This window comes from Phascolarctos cinereus, unplaced genomic scaffold, assembly GCF_003287225.1.
Source record: "Phascolarctos cinereus isolate Bilbo 61053 unplaced genomic scaffold, phaCin_HiC Scaffold_2;HRSCAF=192, whole genome shotgun sequence".
Lineage (NCBI taxonomy): Eukaryota > Metazoa > Chordata > Mammalia > Diprotodontia > Phascolarctidae > Phascolarctos > Phascolarctos cinereus.
The window spans coordinates 360,846,826-360,866,039 of record NW_027555625.1 but is presented as its reverse complement, the minus strand read 5'-3'; the positions used below and the strand labels follow the sequence as shown (position 1 = coordinate 360,866,039).

The 19,214-nt window shown below is 37.7% G+C and overlaps 1 protein-coding gene across 2 annotated transcripts in view; it reads left to right on the top strand.

Moving 5' to 3' along the window:
* Positions 1-7,108, top strand: part of YY1 (YY1 transcription factor) — a 36,966-nt gene extending 29,858 nt beyond the window's left edge. For both annotated transcript variants that reach the window (XM_021007329.2, XM_021007330.2), the window contains 3 exons: positions 2,648-2,708; positions 4,783-4,941; positions 5,886-7,108. In XM_021007329.2, the coding sequence (XP_020862988.1) occupies positions 2,648-2,708; positions 4,783-4,941; positions 5,886-6,068 (403 nt within the window). In that variant the 3' untranslated portion in view covers positions 6,069-7,108. The remainder of the gene's footprint in view (positions 1-2,647; positions 2,709-4,782; positions 4,942-5,885) is intronic.
* The last annotated feature ends 12,106 nt before the right edge of the window (positions 7,109-19,214 follow it).

Below are 19,214 nucleotides of genomic sequence, written 5' to 3'. Positions count from 1 at the left end.
GTTTTATATAGCAGATTAGGGATCTACTAAATAAAATGGCTTTTGTACTTACTTGTGTCTTCTGTCTCAACCTAATGGTTTACACTTTCAGAATCTATCAAATTTGAGTTTTATTTCTGGTATTCAATTTTAATTGCTTCCTAGGTAGTTAGAAAAAGATCCTTCATTAAAACACCCTTGAAAGCAAATAAATATTCTGAAGAGGATTACATGATTTGAATCTTTATCTGGTAGCATTTAAGAAATTTAAAAATTGCCCCTTTTCAGAAAATAGATTTTTTTTGTTTTCTACCAGACTTTAAAAGATCATAAACTCTTAATTTTCATCCTATCCTCAGACTGTTTAATTTACTTTGATGCTTTAAAACTGATTTCTGTGTGTATCCAAGGGTGCATTTTAAAATTTCATACTGAAATTCATTTTCCCCATAACCTAACAAAAAAGGAGATGGCTCTTGATTAAAGATTTCTGGGTATCCATGCTATGCCTATTTTACTCTTGTAAAGTTGTTTTTTTTTTTTCATTTTGAAGCCCCCAAAACTGGAAAGAAGCAAAAAAAATTTGTATAGATTTGATATTTTTGCTAATCCAGAGAGAGAAGGTGGGGGAATCCTCATTAAAACTAGAACTCTTAAAATTTGGCTTTTATCAAATTTCAAATTTGGCCAGTTTGTATTTGAGTGAAAAGTCATAGTATGTTTAATTAATACTATTTGCACTGACTTCTAAGAATCAGCAGATCTGGATCCAACCTCCAGGTGGAGCAATATTACAAAAACATATAGTACAGCCTACTTATTTCTGTTAGATGTGGATACAGACCCATACCCAGAGATTTATGAGTCTTTGTTGTGGAACAAAGCCTAGTACAGGGGAGGGTGAACCTGGGGCCTCAAGGCTGCCTAGGTCCTCAGATGCGGCCTTTTAGCTGAGTCAAAGTTTTACAGAACAAATTCTTTTATTTAAGGGGATTTGTTCTGTGAACTTTGGATTCAAACAAAAGGCCAAAAGGGTCAAAGGGGCTGCACTTGAGGCCTTGAGACCACAAGTTCCCCACCCCTGGCCTAATAAAGTATTTAGAAAACATTTGTTATAGTGATAATCCAATTATCAACTTAATAGCCATTTCCTTAATGGCATCTACCTGTATCTTGTTGGTTTGTAAGGTGAAAATATCTAGGCATACAGTCCCTACCAGGGTTGCTTAGACTGCTTGGTCCAGGAACTTGTCTAATTCTTTCCTTTCTACTCTACATAGATCCTAAGGGAGAGAAATTAAAGGGAAGGTTTTTTGACACCCTTGCCAAAAGACCAAGTTTTAGGTCAGTGAAAATGCCAGGTAAGTCAGAGGGTAATTTAGGAACCAGCCAGAAATCAAAAAGCTAAGGGTTCTTTCTTTCTGCTTGCCCCATAGCAGGGGCTGTGATCTTTGATCTCTTTGTTTCTGTCTACCTCATTCAGCAGTAAAAATCCCCATGGTAACAGTTGAGGGGGTTTGGAAGTTGAGTTTGTATTTACAGAGTGCCCAACCTTGAGCTGCTCTGTCACCTCTGCCATGACTTTTATTAGCATAGTAGTGTGTGTAATACTGTATGGAGTAGAAAGCACTGAATTTAGTTAGATGTGTGTTTGACTCCTGATTCTACCATATAACTAAGCAAATTTCTTCCCTTCTTAGGATCTCTGTTCCTTTCTATAAAAACACTTGTACTTTGTAAGTAAACCATAGATAGCACTGTGGAAATAACTTGTTCTTATAACTTTTTTTTTTCCTTCTGAAGTCCATACTTCTTTCCAATTCTTTTCTAATTGTCTACCTGCTGACCTAAGATTTATAGTGGAAAGTCAAAATTAAAGAAAATTTCTTCACTCCATGGCCTGTGTTGCAGGCCATATTCCCCTTTTGTCAGAATTTTTGATTACTAAAGCATCAGTTCCTAGATACTTTCTGTTCTGGTTCTAGGATTCTGTTGTTTAACTTAAAATGTTTCAGATTTTTATCCAGTTTATCTGTGTTTCATACGTACCCAATAATATCCTTAGTATAAATCAGAGATAAAAGAGTCGAAAATCAAGTGCTTGACTTAAACTGGTACTAGCAAGCCTCCTACAATTAGCCATGTGGTGGGTGTCCAAAAGTGTATAATCAGGATGGTAAGGGGACTAGAAACCATATTGTGGGGGTCGTTGGAAAGAACTGATAATGTTTGGACTCAGAAGGCTGGGAGAGAGGGGTGAGTAGGGTGGGAAATGATCATTATCTTTCCTACAGAATCATATAGTAAGAGAAATTATGCTTATTCTTTTGATTCAGAGACAGGATGAGGAACAAAGTTGAAGCTGCAGAGAGGCAGATTTTGACATGATAAATATTTTAAAAACAAACTTTTTCAAACCATTAGAAAGCTAACAAAAAGTAGAATGAGCTGCCTTGGTAGGTAGTGAGTTGTCTTTCCACTGGAGGTTTCATCAGGGATGTTGTTAGAGATTTCTGTCCAGGTTGGACTAGGTGTCTTCTGAGGCTCTCCAACTTTGAGATATGGTAGCTATATGATTTTTATATTAGGATAACATTTCAGGGAATATGATTTATTTCAGTTGAGTCTACCCACTCCTGCAAATGCCTGTCTCTCTCTCTTTTGTAAGAATGAAGCCAAGAAAAATTAAAGAAGATGATGCTCCAAGAACAATAGCTTGCCCTCATAAAGTAAGTAATGCTAGGGGATTTATGGGAGTTTGGTGATGACTGTCATTACATTGTAGAATGTTGATTTTTCAAAATTTACATTTTTTCCATCTTTGTATTGACAACACTTTGCCCCTAGAGTTCTTTTGTTAAAATAAGGAGATTTGATTTATCTCTGAAACAGATCTTCTCTTTTTGATGTAGCTCTTTTATTCCTAAAAGGCCATTTTAGTTAAAGGGGTCTGCATTGTGGCCCCAGTCTCTTTTTTATTATTGTTATATTAATCCTTTTTAAACATTTTATCAATATTTGGAAATTTTTCAAATGATACTAACCTAATATTTATCTTTACCTCAAAGTTCTGATGAATTACTGGGACGCTGGGGTTGTTCTTTCCAGGCCCCATGATTTTTAGTGACTGATCACAATCTTTCTTCATTTGGGGCGTGAACTTCTCTGCTAGTTAGCCTCACAGGTCAGACAAAATAGTCCAACAGTAGGCCTGTAATCAAAGGCTTTGTAGCTTGCAATAGATCCTCCCCAAAATAATTTCTCTGCTGGCATATCCTTTGAAAACTTAGGGTCAGATCCATGCCTCAGGAAGTCACTGGAGAAAGATATGTCAGTAGCAGATACATAACTTTTCCAGGTATATATGAGTTTCTGATGTAATAGAGACTTGTTTTCAAACTTAACTCAAATATGAATAATCTGATTAACAATGAACAATTCTTTTCGTGGCTATTATAGGAAAGGAAAGTGGTACAAACAGAAAATTTTAAAGATGCTAGCAAGAAATCTGAATTTTGAGTTAGGCACAGAAGTTGGTGAAGAGAATGAGATAAAAGGGCAAGGAAGTCACAAGATAGGGAGTGAAGATGAGTAAGTTTAGCTTCAGCAAAATCATATATATATATAAAATAGGTCAGTATTCCCAGCTTATGTTTCCCAGTCTGACTTCACTGAATTGATGTTGTTATTTGTAAGTGGGAAAGGACTTCCATTGGAATCAGAAATGAATATAGAGTTTTAAATAGTGTTGCTAAGTTTCTGTCATCTCAGTTCTTCCAAAGATTTTTAAAAGCTCTAATTTCCCAAGTAGCTACTTGGTAGCGAAGGTGAAATGACTTTGGTTCCTCCAAACCCCCAACCTCAACTCTGCTTACCATATACCACCCTTTTTGTCTAGGAACTGTTTTAACGGTTATTTATTCTGTCCTTCTATCATGCTGTTTTATCATTTTTCCGACCACTCCATTATTTGGCAACAACTGCAGAAGAAATTGTTATTGACACGCTTCTTAAGCACCACATATCCATCAGCCTCAGCATGCATTGCATTGGTAGTCAGTTTGTCTGCTTCTCTCTGTTCCTCGTGTCTCACAGAATCAATTTCTTCTGTAGTTGCCATTCCTTGGAGACCCTCTTGCTTCTTTCTCTGTCAAGAAGGGGAAAGAGGCAAAGAGAGAAGAAAGAGGGAAGTAGGAGATGGAGAATGACAGACCATACTTGCACCAAAGACTATGGGGCCCACCAAAGGTAGTGGTGGAGTGCCATCATTTTAATTCCATTTCTTTATCAGTGCTTCTTTCTATTAATATTTTTGTGGACAGCAGATTTGGGAGAGACAAAGAAAGACTAGATAGAGAATCAGGAGACCTGGGTTCTAGTCCCAGTTCTGCCACAGATGAGCCATGTTGCCTTGAGCAAGTCACTTTCCTTCTCTGGGCCCCAGTTTCCTCATTTGTAAAGTAAAAGGGTTAAACTGCATGATAGCCTTTTTGGTCTCTAACATTCTGTAATTTTATCTTGAAATGTTTATCACATTTACCATTAGAGACTATATCATAAGCTTTTGAAACCATTGATCTTTGTTAAATTAAGTTTTACTATAACTTTTAAATAATGTAAAAATTGTGGGTTGGACAAAGTGAGCAGACTTTTTTGAGGGAAGTTTTATGTTATACTGGTCAGTATGGTTTGGGTTTTTGGTTTTGTTTTGTTTTTTTAAGGTGACAGTAGTGACCGTTCTAGTGGTTTGAATGGTTAAAGAATTTGAGGCAAAAATAATGAAGTTTTTCTCTCCGCTTTAAGGGATGCTCAAAGATGTTCAGGGATAACTCTGCCATGAGAAAACATCTGCACACCCATGGTCCTAGAGTCCACGTATGTGCAGAATGTGGAAAGGCTTTTGTTGAGAGTTCAAAACTAAAACGGCATCAACTGGTTCATACTGGAGAGAAGCCCTTTCAGGTATAGCCAATTCTTTTCTTCTGTCTGCTTTGTGTAATAGTAATAGTAAGTAGGCTGGATGGTGCCATCATTAGTGTATTGTATATATTCTGAAATAAACCAAATGAATGGGGGGGGGTTGTGGTTTTGGTGTTTTGTTTGTTTTTTGTTTTGTTTTGTTCTTAGCATTTACCAGTCATAAGGGTGACATTAGGTTTTTATGTATTTTTCTTTTGGCTCCATGTGTAGTTAGTTCACTGCATTTGACCAGGTATTTGGGGAAAGGATTACTAAGGGAGAAAATGACAATCTACGAGAGGAAATCTATAGTTTTGTGTTTGTGCTATGGTTTAGGAATATTTAATACTTTTCAAGATGTTATTTAAGAATTCTTTTCTGCTGTCTTATTAGGATCATAATAAAAATTATTTATGGTTAATTAACTCAGTTAACTGTGTGGGCATGTAATATATATACCTTTGTACATTAATCTGTAGCAGTAAGCTTAACTTTTGTTTCCTTGAAACTATCCTTTATACAGAATTTGATATAATAAATTGATAAATGTATTTTGTAGTAAAAGACAGGATTCAGTCCCTTGATATTTCAGTATCAGAAATTTTTATAAAGCTGCCAAGGAGCTTGGTAATTGGCATAATTTAGTTTGAGAGAGCTAGGTAATTTGGTAAAACTCCTGCCAGCTTGCCAGATATTCAAACTGTGTTTTCAATTAACAGTCAGATTTGGCTACCTGTACACAATACAAAATAGGTCAGTTCAGTGTGTCCAGGGATCATACCTCACTAGAGAATAGCTGTGTAGAAGACAGTGGGCAATAAAGGTATCTGATTTCCTTAAAGGAGAGTGAGCCACCCCCAGAGAGAAGCAGAACTTTTGCTAGCCCATCTTCCAGGTAACTGTCAAAGTTGCTGAACAGTTTTGATATGTGGTCTTTCCTCTGACAGTGCACGTTCGAAGGCTGTGGGAAGCGCTTTTCACTGGACTTCAATTTACGTACACATGTGCGAATTCATACTGGAGACAGGCCCTATGTGTGCCCCTTCGACGGCTGTAATAAGAAGTTTGCTCAGTCAACTAACCTGAAATCTCACATCTTAACACATGCTAAGGCCAAAAACAACCAGTGAAAAGAAGAGGGAAGAATGTTCTCGAACTAGAGAAGCATCTTACAGGAGTATGATCAGAAATAAATATGCCTCTCCTTTGTATATTGTTTCTAGGAAAGAATTTTTAAAAAAAAAATTGAATCCTACACACCTAAAGGACATGTTTTGATAAAGTAGTAAAAATTAAAAAAAAAAACCAAAAACACACACAAAAAAACACACACAAAAAAACCTTTTAAGATGACATTGCTAAGATGCTCTATCTTGCTCTGTAGCCCAGTTTCAAGAACACGGTGTTTTGTAAAGTGCAGCCCCAATAGGAGGCTAATTCATGAACTTGCATCAAAAAGACAATTCTTTATACGACAGTGCTAAAAATTGGACTTCTTTTCACATTCTTATAAATATGAAGCTCACCTGTTGCTTACAATTTTTTTAATTTTGTATTTTCCAAGTGTGCATATTGTACACTTCTTGGGGATATGCTTAGTAATGCTATGTGTGATTTTTTCCGGAGGTTGATAACTTTGCTTGCAGTAGATTTTCTTTAAAAGAATGGGCAGTTACATGCATACTTCAAAAGTATTTTCCTGTAAAAAAAGTTATATAGGTTTTGTTTGCTATCTTAATTTTGGTTGTATTCTTTGATGTTAACACATTTTGTATAATTGTATCGTATAGCTGTATTGAAATCATGTAGTATCAAATATTAGATGTGATTTAATAGTGTTAATCAATTTAAACCCATTTTAGTCACTTTTTTTGGAAAAATACTGCCAGATGCCGATGTTCCGTGTAATTTCTCTTTGCCTGTTCAGTTACAGAAAGTGGTGCTCAGTTGTAGAATATATTGTACAGGCATTGACTTTTTATTAACACCCAGTATGTACATCCCATGTAATAGAGAGGGCAACAATAAAAGAGTGGTCCTAAAGGAAGAAAATGGCAGAAAAATGATCTGTAAGCACAGTCTTTTTTTTTCTTTTTTTTTTTGTCCAGAATAATAATTTTTGAGCCTCCCAGAAATTAGAAGCTAAATAAAGCTACTCAAGTTTCCTTTACTTTTGCCTTCAGTTACAGTGATTTGTGATGAAAGCGGTGCCTGAAATTTACAGACCATTGTATATTTAAGATCTGCCTAAAGTCAAAGTAGGTGATGGACATCTTGGGTTAGAGACGCTTGAGAGCTCCTCAATTCAGGATGTTCGTTGAATTGTTGTTGGTGATGCATTTGTTCTTTCAGCACCCACCTCTGCCATGGCAAAGCCACTCAGTGAAGCTGTGTTGACAGTGACCACCCTTATGTGCTTTGTCGAGGTAAGATATTCCCAGTGGCATTTGGGGGCTGCAGAGGGCTTTGGGGGGGAAGTCGAGGCAGTGCACAGAAGAGATTGGGTTACTCATTACTCCAGTGAGGTTGTATATCCAAACCTTTATTTACAGCCTTGAAGTTGCCTTTGAGGTCATCAGTGAACCTTTTGAGCCTTCCCCTTAGTATGTTTCTTTCTCCAGTAGAGGAATGGGCTGTTTCTAAGCTTTTGTTCCTCTCTCCAGTAGAGTCTTTCAATGCTAGTCCCCATTGGTACCAGTCAAAGAGTCACTGAAGAACTGGTAACCTGCATGCTTCCGAATAGACAGTGAGTGCAATTTTGCAAGGTGACTATCATTAGACTGTTACAAAATTGTACTCAGGGAATATTTTACCTCTCATGTTGTAGGTATGATTATAATCTCGGAATTTTTATTCAAGGAATAAAATTAAGTATCAGACACATTGAAAATATTTTTTACAAACTGCCACAATACAGTAAATTCCTTATCCAAACAGCCAGATACTTTTTTCTATGTCAGTGCTTTTATGAGAGACTGAAACAAGTAAAGTAGCTGTTATCAGTGATTTCTTTATTGAAAAATAATTTTTAGGCTATATCAGGGTTAATTGATTCAGTCCATCTATCCCATCTCCTAAACTTTCTATATGTATTGTCCCGTACAATAATCATCACTTTCGCAGGGCCTCAGGGTCATCATAAGTGCCTTCTGAATTGTTAAGAAAGGTTAGGTTGATTTTAGTATTTTGGTGATGTATAAGAAATAACTGTGTGGACTAAATGGATTTAATTATGTAATTAACATTTTGCTTCATTTACAGTCATTAATTGATCCATGCCTGCTATCATAATACTTATTTGGTAGTCATTTAAATAATAGTAGTGGTTGTCAAATGGTTAGGCCCTATGGGGTTCATGCTAGTTAGATGATTAGTGAGAAACTGCAAAGAACTTCAGAAACCTATTTCAATCCACTTACTTTACAGATGAGGAAATTGAGGCCCAAAGAGAAATGACTTGCCCAAGATCACGGCAGATTTTCTCTTTATCTCTTTGTCCAATGTTTTTTCCAGTTTAGGGGAAGGGATAAAAATCTCAGGCAACCACCTTTGATTCCTAGGTTGCATGTTCTATACCAGGTAAAAGTTTGATATTCAGTTAATTATACCAGTGGCAAAAACCTGGGCTTCGAGTTCAGAGATGTGTGTGCTAGTCCTGGTTTTGTCTTCTTCACTGTAACCTTAAGGATATCACTTCTGCTTTCTGAACTAGAGTTTCCCCATCTATAAGATAAGGGAGTTGGAACTTGGTATTCTAGGTTCCTTCCAGCTTGGGAGTTCTGTGTTCCACAATCCCATTCCTCAGCCTTTCGAGATACATAGGACTTTACTGTATTTGGCAGTATGTGTAAGAACTAAGCCCTTGGATGGATTTCTAACTTTAAACTGTGTGCTGGCACACATACTATGCTTTGATTAGACCTGAGGCACAGAGTCCAATTTATTAACGTAATATAAAAATGGTTCATACTTTCTCTGACTGTCCTAAGGCTTATTCGTGTCTGTGTGAGGTCATCAGAATTCCAGCTGAGCCACTAGTTTGCTTTATTCTTAAGTCATAGTTACATTTTCCATTTATCAGTCCTATAATACACTGGAATCTCACCATGACTCAGACTAGGTTGCCCAGAAATCCATCTGCTAATTATACACATTAGAGCTCCTTGGAAAGGGGGTCCAAGACAGGCCCATGTTTATATAAAGCAAATCTCTAAGGTAGACCTTTTTTTCCTCTGTGCCTTGTTAACCCCTGGGCGTGTCTTGAACCATCTTTTCCAACCAACCCTTACTATTCTCATAGCCTCCTTTCACACTAAGAGTATAGTTCAAATTTATCTTGTCCATATGGAAAGTATGAATTTTTTTTTAATAAGTTTCATGTGGGGGTGGTAAAAATAATATAGGGATTACAGGAAAAGTTAAAAAAGTGATTGACAACCTTGAAAAAGTAGTAGTTGATGTTGAATTGTGCTGCTTATGTTTTAATTTATAATTTGCTAAAAATACTAAAACTGTTAAAAGGGCTTCTGATAATAGGTTTGAAGATTTGGCTTGATTTATGATACCCCCATTGATTTTCTTATCTGTAAGCAGATATAAATGCACATTTCTAGGCTGTGTGACAAATTCCAGAGGCAGGTTACATTTCATCAAATGTTTATGTTCTTGAGTTTGTGGTTAGTCTGTCAGGCCAGAGAATTAGCCTCTTACAAGGTGACAAATTAAACTTCAGATGATCAGACCCCAAAACTTGAGAAATTCAAGAAAACGATTGATCTGTAATTTGTCCCTATTGTAGATGTGTATTAACTGGAATGATTAGAAGGGCCTATCTTAATTACTGCAAAAAATAAACTTGTAAGCAGTTTTGAATGAAATTACTATATTCGTATACAAAGCATGACTGGGCAGAGGTCCTGTAACATTATTTCTTCCTGAATATATACATAAGAATTTGATTAGCAGATTAAGATTTGTATGCAAATGGTTCTGCTAATGTACTTCTGTAAAAACTCACTAAATCTTAATATGCCTAATATGTGCAGTATACTGTGCTAAGCCTGCTAGAGATAGAACAATTAGTAAGACTATGTCCCTGTCCAAAAATCTTAGTTTATTGTGAAGAGTAAATGGAGAATGCAAATTAAAATATGTAAGTGCCTAGGAGGAAGATAAAGAGCTACTAAATAAAATGTGGGAAAGATCTGTTAAACTGTTAGAAGGGTTTAAAGTATTCTGTTGGGCTTTTTTTTTCCCCGTTACTCATTAGCTTGGTGTTTGTAAATCAGGTACAAGGTATTATATATATGTATGTGTGTGTGTGCGTGTGTGTGTGTGTGTGTGTGTATATATATATAATATATATATATATATATATATAATATATATATATATATAGTATAATCTTCCACTTAACATGCCCAAGTCTATGACATTCCAGTTATGTTAGGATGTGCCGAATATTTGTTACCAAGTTTGAGACAGTCACTTTGAATACATTTCTGAATCTACAACCTTTTACTGATCTAACTACTTCCACTACAGGCTTATTCCTATCCCTACCATGTTTCCTTGGCTCCTGGGGAAGGTGTCAGTAGCCCAGTTTATATGATCTTTTGTGCAATACCTGGAAATTCTCTGCTGACCCCCAGGGAGAAAGTGAACGAAATTCAAAGGCCATAAATAAAACATTTAACAAGTGTCAAAGACCTGAGCTACTTTTCTAAGATGCTGCTTTGGCTGGAGAGCCTTTTTCTAGGCTTTTCCCTCCTGGCTCAGGCAGCAGCAGACCAAGGAAAGGCTGCATGTCCATGTTCCTGTCCAGACTTTTACAAAACCAAGAGTGATGCACAACCTAGACTGGCCAAAATTTTGAGTCTCCCCATGCCAACACCTTCAGTGTCATAGGGAACTTAAATACTCAGTAACTGTTAAAGCACCTATCATGTATGTACAAAGTACTATGCTGGGTACTGCAGGGGAGATAAGCTATAAGAGAAAATGAAAGGGACTTGTCATCTCACCCCATCTTTTTTTTTTTTAATTATTGACAGCTTTTTATACCCACTCACTTTGGATTAACGGGACAAACACCCATCATATAGATGGAAGTAACGTACAGAGAGGTGAAATGTTTTTTTCCCTAGGTTACATGAGTAGAGAGCTGGGATTAGAACCCAGATCCTCTTGACTCCAAATTTCTACTCTCCACATTGTAGTGTTTCCAACAGGAGACAACTCATATACAAATATGCATTTCTATACAAAGTATATATAGTGTAGGGTAAAAGGCATTATAGGTACAAAGTACTTTTCTAGGGAGGATCATTTAGAGTTGGGGGTATATAAGAATTCCTAGAGAAGACAATATTTGCTACTTGGCTTTGAAAGTGTAAAAAACATTCCAACAGAAGGAGCTGTAGGATAGCATTAGCCAAGGTGTAGGAGTGGTAAGGAAGTGCTACAATATGCAGAAGAGATCAAGTGGTTTGTTTTGGCAGAAAAGGAGCACATACGGAAAGAAGTGCTATGAAATGAAGCTGGAGAGGTAAAGAGTACCAGAGAGTGGCGGGCTCTCAGCACTTAGTAGACTGAGATCTCTATAGACAATTATTAGGTGACAGGAAGCCACTAAGGGGCAACATGACTAGGTTTATGCTTGAGGAAGGTGGCAACAAGAGGAATACGGTTGAGGGGGAAAAGGATGGGCATACACAAGCCCTGTTGGGCTATTTCGGTGTTCCAAATTTGAGGTAGTGACCCTTCCCCCTGTGTTAGGGTGAGGAACACAAGGGGAAGTCACCATGGAAGCACTAGGTCCTTGTGTAGTTTTGTAGAGAAAGGAAACGGGTGTACTAGATTCAGAAACTGCCTGACCCTGTTTTTTTGTTTTTTGTTTTTTAAACAGGCCTGAGCTTAGCCTTTAAGGAGGGTCTTTAATGCCAATTACATCAAAATACACCAGAATTCCTTAGTAGTCAGGGAATTCAGTCAGCAAGCCTCAGGCATGTAAAGCTTATTGGAAGGAGCCCTGGATCTGGAAGTGAAAGGCCTGGATTCAAAACCTGACTTAGCTGCCCTGATCTTATGTTTTAAATCTGGATGTAGCAAATTGTTAAATTCTTAGGTTTCTCTTGAATCTGGTCATTTTTGTGTATAAGTCTCTAAATAGACTACCACCCAATATAAGTCATCATAATACCTAAGATAATATCTGTTTGAAAGGAAGAAAATATGTAAGTATCTGCTAATGAATGCCTCAGAACATCTGTGATTTCAGCCATGCAGTGGCAAGTATCATTGTATCAAAAAGAGCTTGGACTAGGCTTAGGCTAAGAAGACTTGTGTTGAATCCTAGTTCCACCACTTACTTAATAGCTGTGTGACCTTGGACAAACTTCTTTGTAAAATGGAGATGTTTTGCCCGACCTACCTCACAGGGTTGTTGTGAGGAAAGTGCTTTGTAAACCGTGAAGTGTAATATAAAAGAGTTGTTATCCCTATGGGTACTCCTTCTACACATGCTGATCATGTGGCAGCAGGTCTTCGGTTGCTGCTGTGGCCAAAACATTAATCACCTATTGGGAAAACCTGGTGATAAGAGTGCGCTTAGCTGGGCTGTTCCTCAGACAATAAGCAGGTTCTAAGAACAAAATTTAAAAAAAAAAATTAAAGAAAAAAAACCTGTGCCATGATAAGGTATTAGAAGAGGACCTTAGTGAAAGACTAAAAAATTAAGCGTGTAAAATTATCATATTAAATAATATATACATGCTATAGGGGGTTTGAGGTTTGGGGTTTTTTGTTTTGTTCTTTTGATGGAGTTAGATTTTTGTTTTGGGGATTTGAGGGGGATTTTTTTTCCTTTCTTACAGTTTATTTTTATTCACTGTTAGAATCACATGTAATTTATCCTGTTAAGAGAACTAATCTTAGAAAAATAATAAAACTTGAGAACTCAAATCTGGTTTCATACATATCCAATTTGGGACAATTTCGGAAAACAGCTTTTGTCTGGACCCAATGTAGCAATTCTTTGTCATTGTTTTATAACTTAATGATATGCAAATAACCATGTAGTTGCATGTCTAATTACCTTGAAGCTTTAAGTCATTGAAATTCAAAACCAGAAAAAAATGACTGATTTTTTTTTCCCACAGCCTAAAAGGTTCCTCCTATGTTGACTACATTTCATTCTGTATAGAAGAAATTACAGGTCAAATCTGTAAAAGACAGCATTTGAATGTTGAGTAGGATCTTCATTAATTTCTATTGGATGACATTTGTGAGTACCACATGATGTGTCAGGATCAAGGAATGCACTTTTTTTGTTACTGAGGGAAGGGTAACTACTGAATCATTCAACTGATTTTTTTCTTCGAAATCTGGAGGCTTTTATCACCTGGAAATAGTAATGGTTTGAATAGTTAAACCAGGTCATGGAGAAATTCCATTTTTATCCACTTTCTGGTGACTTACTACAGGCCACAATTCAAGGACTTGAGCGGTGCATCTCCTGCGCATTTTTCCTTTAAGCCATTTCTGGAATTTTCCTTGGTTTGTCATTAGCTCATAGATTGTAGCTGCAGAAATACTATATTTGAAACATCTGCATCAAGCATTCAGATGACTTTGCATCAAGAGAAGCATTTAGCTATGACTCAGTTTTAAGCATCAAGCATGTATAACCTGGCCCTATAAAGTACAATAAAGAAAGAATGTTAAGATTTTTAAGGCCTGTAATTCTCATTTGTTCTTTAATCATCTAATCAGTCTATTCATTTGCTTTATTTGAATTTGTTTGTTGATATAATGTGGATCCAAATGCTAGAAGGGACCTTGGGTAACTCAGAGCAAGAATTTCATCTATAACCTTTCCTGAAAGATGGTCATTAACTTCCTGGTTGAAGACATCCAAGGGGTAGGCAATTCACTCCCATTATTTCACTCAACTTTTAAAAAGCTCTAAAGTATTTCTCCCTAATATGGAAAAATGTGCTTCTATAATTTAAAGAATAATGGAATTCAGGGACAGATAGGACCTCAGTTAATCTCATCTACTTCCTCATTCCCTGGAGGCAGATCTGATTGAAATCCAGCCTCCAACTATATATATCATCTATAAAATGGGGGTAATGATAGCACCTACCTCTCAGTGTCTTGTGGATAAAATGAGATATTTGTAAAACTTTAAAGCCCTATAAAACTAGCACAACTAGCTAGTTATAACAATACTATTATATAAAATATTAGTATTTTACAAATAAGGAAATTGACCTAGAGACTTAGTGACTTATCTACGGTCACAAGTAAATTAATAAATAGGAAAGCCACAATTTGAACCAAAATCCATTGCCTTTTCCACTAGTTTCTTCCAAACCTGTCACCCTGCAAACCTGTCTAGACTGGTTCCCTAACCTTAGTTTAAGGTGTCTGTTCTTAATTTGCCATAGGCAAAGAAATTAGCCTGGTTTCCTTTATCAGTGGTAAACAAATTCTTCCTGTGTGGTCTTTCAAAATCTTTCCCGCTGAGTGTTGAGGTAAAAGGAAAATCATTTATTCTTCAGAAGTTAAAATGAGTTTTGCTGCTAGGCTCACTTTTATGTAGCTGAAAATTTTGTATCTCTAGAGCTATCCATATAGTCTTGTGATACCTGACCCCATGATAGAAATGAGGGGTTTTGTTGGTCTGCAAGCTCAGTATGAGTCAAGAGTAATATGACAGCTGAGAAAGCTAAGGCAATAAGCCTCCATGTTCAGAATTGAAAGAACTGGTAGTACCTCTATAGAATCTGCTCTGGCTCATCTACCATCTCCTTGGAGTTTTAACACTTGGTTTGGGGTATTTTAGAAACAGCATTGCTGAGTTGGGGAATACCTTAGAGGAGGGCAACGAGGATGGTAAAGACACTGATGTTCATGCCATCTGAACCTGGAGATGTTTAGTCTGGGTAAGAGTTGAGTTAAAGAGGATATGACATCAGTCTGTAAGTATTTAAAGCACTGTCCATGTTGAAGAACCCACAGACGACTTCTGCTTGACCCTCCAGTGCAGAGCCAAAAGCAATGAGTAGCAAAAGTAGTAATGAATTGCAGAGGCAAATTCAGGCTTGGTGGTAGGAAAAAAATTCCCAGCAACAATCCAAAGTGGAACAGATTGCTTCCGGGGTAGCTGTTTCCCCCCAGTGGAAGACTTTAGGAAAATGCTGGATAACCGATAGTCAATAAACATTAACCACCTATTATGTTGCATACTGGGGATTTGTTCAATAGTTTCAGTCATATCTAACTCTTTGTGACCGCATTTGGGGTTTTCTTGGCAAAGATACTGGAGTGGTGTGCCTTTTCCTTCTTCAGCTCATTTTACAGATAAAGAAAGGCAAATGGGGTTAAGTGACTTGCCGCACAGCTGGTGAACGTCAGGTCACATTTGAACTCAGGAAGATGAATTTTTCCTGACTCCAGGCCCTCCACTTTATCCACTGCAACACCTATTTACCCCATGTGCTGGGGATACAAATACTTCTTTGAGTACTCCTTCCCTCAAGGAGCTCACAATCTAATGGAAAACCACACAAAAAAGAAAGCTGAAAAGAGCAGTAGGAGAGGAAGGCATGATGGAGAAGCCAGAGGTGTCCCCAGCAAAGTGCAACCAAATGAGAAATGAGTGTTTTGGTCTGCATGTCTCCACCCTTCAATTAGAGGAGCAGGGAATAGTGATAAGGTATACTAGGCTAATGACATCTTACAGGATGATGAGGTTTTTCCAATAATAAGCTCCCTGAGGCATGCTGGGAAAGACAGAATGCCCCACGTTAGTGCAACCTGATGGGAAATGACCACTTTTAAGCCTGTTTTGGAGGCAATTATTGATCAGATACGAATTTAATTCAATGGTTGAAATCACTAAGGTTCCCTTCCTCAACTCTGAAGTTCTGGCATCTCATAGATGCTCCATCAAAATCAATTTCTCTTAGAGAAATTGAGAAAAAGTATTTTTTAATTGAGGGTAAGACACCAAAATGATTTGGTATCCTAATTAATACTTGCTGCTCCTTGATCTATATGTTTCCTTATTTTAATGGATGCAGCAAGTAAGAAAGGAGTGCTGAGGTGGCAGATATGCAGACTATAGGGGCAGCTAGGTGGTGCAGTGGATAGAGCACTGGCCCTGGATTCAGGAGGACCTGAGTTGAAATCCAGACTCAGACACACAACACTTACTAGCTGTGTGATCCTGGGCAAGTCTCTTAACCCCATTGCCTAGCAAAAAAAAAAAAAGTTAATTTAAAAACGCAGAGCATAAATAACCCTATTGGTCTCTGACGAGTGCAAGTTCTGGTGGTGTTGCCTAGTAAGGACAAAGTTACTTTTAAACATAATTTTGGTGCATATTTGGATTATTTTTATTGAAGGAATATATAGCCATACTGCTTTGGTGTATTCCATCCCTAGGGTATGATGCAGAGTGATAGCAAAGGCATAATCACTAGCCTGGAATTTATTGCTGTTCAGTGGTTTCGTTTGTATCCAACTCTTTGTGACCCCATTTGGGATTTTCTCAGCAGAGATACCGGAGTGGTTTGCCATTTCCTTCTCCAGCTGATTTTACAGATGAAGAAACTGAAGCAAACAGGGTGAAGTGACTTGCCCGGGGTCATTCAGCTAGTGTGTGAGGCTGGATTTGAACTTAGGAAGATGAGTCTTCCTGACTCCATGCCCAGTGGAGTCTATCCACTCTATCCACTGTGCCACCTACCTGCCCAGCCTAGGATTGAGGAGACCCAAATTCTAAACCCAGCTCTGCCACCGTAGTGTGTGGCCCTGGGCAAATCACTCCCCTTCTCTCAGTTTCCATTAACTAAGGTTAAGCTAAGTAGGTTAATCTCTTATATTTATATGATGTTTTGCAGCTTATCTCATTTGATCCTAAAGAAAGACAGGGCAGGAATTATTAACCCCAGATTACACAGAAAGTATCATAAGGGAGGACTTGAACCCAAAAGTCCCTTTCAGCTATAACAACCTGGTAGAACATGGGAGTCAGGAATCCTGTGGGGCTGTTTTCTCTGTACAATGATGAAGTTAGTCAAGATGATCATTAAGGTCCAAGGCAATTCTAAATCCTCATAATATGCTCTCAGATTCTAAGCTCCCTTCCATCTAAAATTTTGTTACTTTCTTTTATTCAATAAACAAATGCTAAGTTCATCTAGCTATAGGCATGCTTTCAATAGTCTGCAGTTCTAATGGCCCTTGTAGCTGAAACAGTGAGATTGAAATGTAAAGCACTGCCAGTGTGGGCCTCTAGTCCCTGTTACAGGGGAGACTGTGTCCAGCGGATTACTTGAGTTCAGCAGCCTGGAGCTGCAGTAGGGTGAAAGCTGAGCAGGTGTCCATATTAAGTCCTGCACTAGCAAGGTGGGGCTCCTAGGAGAACGGTGGAATCACTAAGCTGATTTAGGAGTGAGCTGGCCTGGATCAGAAACAGCAGGTCAAAGCATCCTTGTCCATTAACAATGGGATCAGATCTTAAAAGGACACTGAACTTATAGCCTGGGAGTTAATAAATAAAAGGTGAGTAAATAAAATATTTAAAGTCACCATTGTAATACACTGAAGAAAGAATTGACTTCTTCAATTACATAGTTACTTTTAAGTGTTTAGACAACTTTAGGAGTTGCCAGTTCTGCTTAAAAAAAAAAAAGGCTCCCTAGGGATATCGCTTTTTATCTGAGACAGAAAACTCTGACTCTTCTAACTAACATTAAAATCATGCAATATTTGGTTTTTTAGTATTTCCCTCTTTTTATTAGCACTGGCAGGCAGGCTCATGTACTATACACCTTCAGGATGTTTTTATTTGGGTTTGAGTACCAATGAGTAGAGAGAACCCATTGAGAAACAAGGGCCTACTGAGAGGTTGGCTCCTAGTGTCCAGAAATTTCAAGCTACCAGAATTTTAAAGAAAGCCCATCTTCCAAAAGAATATTAATGTTTTGTGTTCTGAATTTTTTTCTCCCTCCCAACTCCTCAAGAAGGCAAGCAATCGATATAGACTATAGATGTATAATTGTGTTAAACATTTCCACACTCAACTAGAAATTTCTAGCTGTTAGGGCAAATTCAGCACCAGTATTGTTTTTTGTTGTTGGTGGTTTTGTTTTTAGGCAATTGGGTTTAAGCGACTTGCCCAGGATCACACAGCTAGTAAGTGTCAAGTGTTTGGTCTGAGGCTGGATTTGAACTCAGGTCCTCCTGACTTCAGGCCTCTATCCACTGTGCCACCTAGCTGCCCTTAGCACTAGTATTGATCATGTTATGACCTGGATTCCCGGACTAGTCAACATAACTCAGTTCACTCTCCTTAAGAGCAGTCATGCTGGTATGATGGTATGAGAAAATGAGCCCAGAGAGAGTGACTTTGACAGCAACAGGACATTCAGGGATGGCCACCCAAGGCCAGGTGAACAGAGATGGAGAAGGTCATGCCAGGCAGTGTGAGGCTTGACTGAAGCAGGACAGGAAAAAAGCATGCTCCCCTCCTCCAAGGTTTGCACCCTTTATCAAAAGCCCAGTCAATCACGTGGTGCTTATTATGAGTCTGATGATAACTTCCAAGGCTCTACAAAAAGCTTTGGACACCATGGTTCCAGAATACTGATTATGAAGAATGTTAGTCATTTCCTGACAGGGAAGTGATGGACTCTATGCAGGAAGGCACATTTTTTTGTCTTGGCCAAAGTGGAAATTTGTTTTGCTTAATTATATCTATACCCAAACCCTCCTCCAGGGAGGGGAGGGATAGGAAGGCTGGAAAGAAAAAAAAAATGCTTGTAGATTTAAGACATAAATAATTTTAAAGCAAATAAGTTAAACTATTTTTTAAAAAGCTGTGGTGCTTTCTGGCTCACTAAGCTTAGTGCCTAGCACCTAATAAGCACTTAATAAAGATTGATTGATTATTGGGGTCAGAAGAACTTTTTACTCTATAAATCAAATTAAGTTCATAAACTTGGGTCAAAAAGAAATATGTTGTGTTTTGAGCCTAGGTACCACAAAATACCTAGGGGCATTATTAGCTTTGCAACTAAAGTGAATGTGCATTTAATCCAAATATTCCAACGTACTAAGGGTTTTCCCATCAACCTGTACTTTGGATCTGTCTGGATAGAATCTTTCTTTCTTCCCTGGTTTCTTTGTTAAGCAGGGAAACAAAACAAGGTCATAATTGGGGGAGGAGGGGGAAATGACCTTAGAGATCACCTAAAGAGATC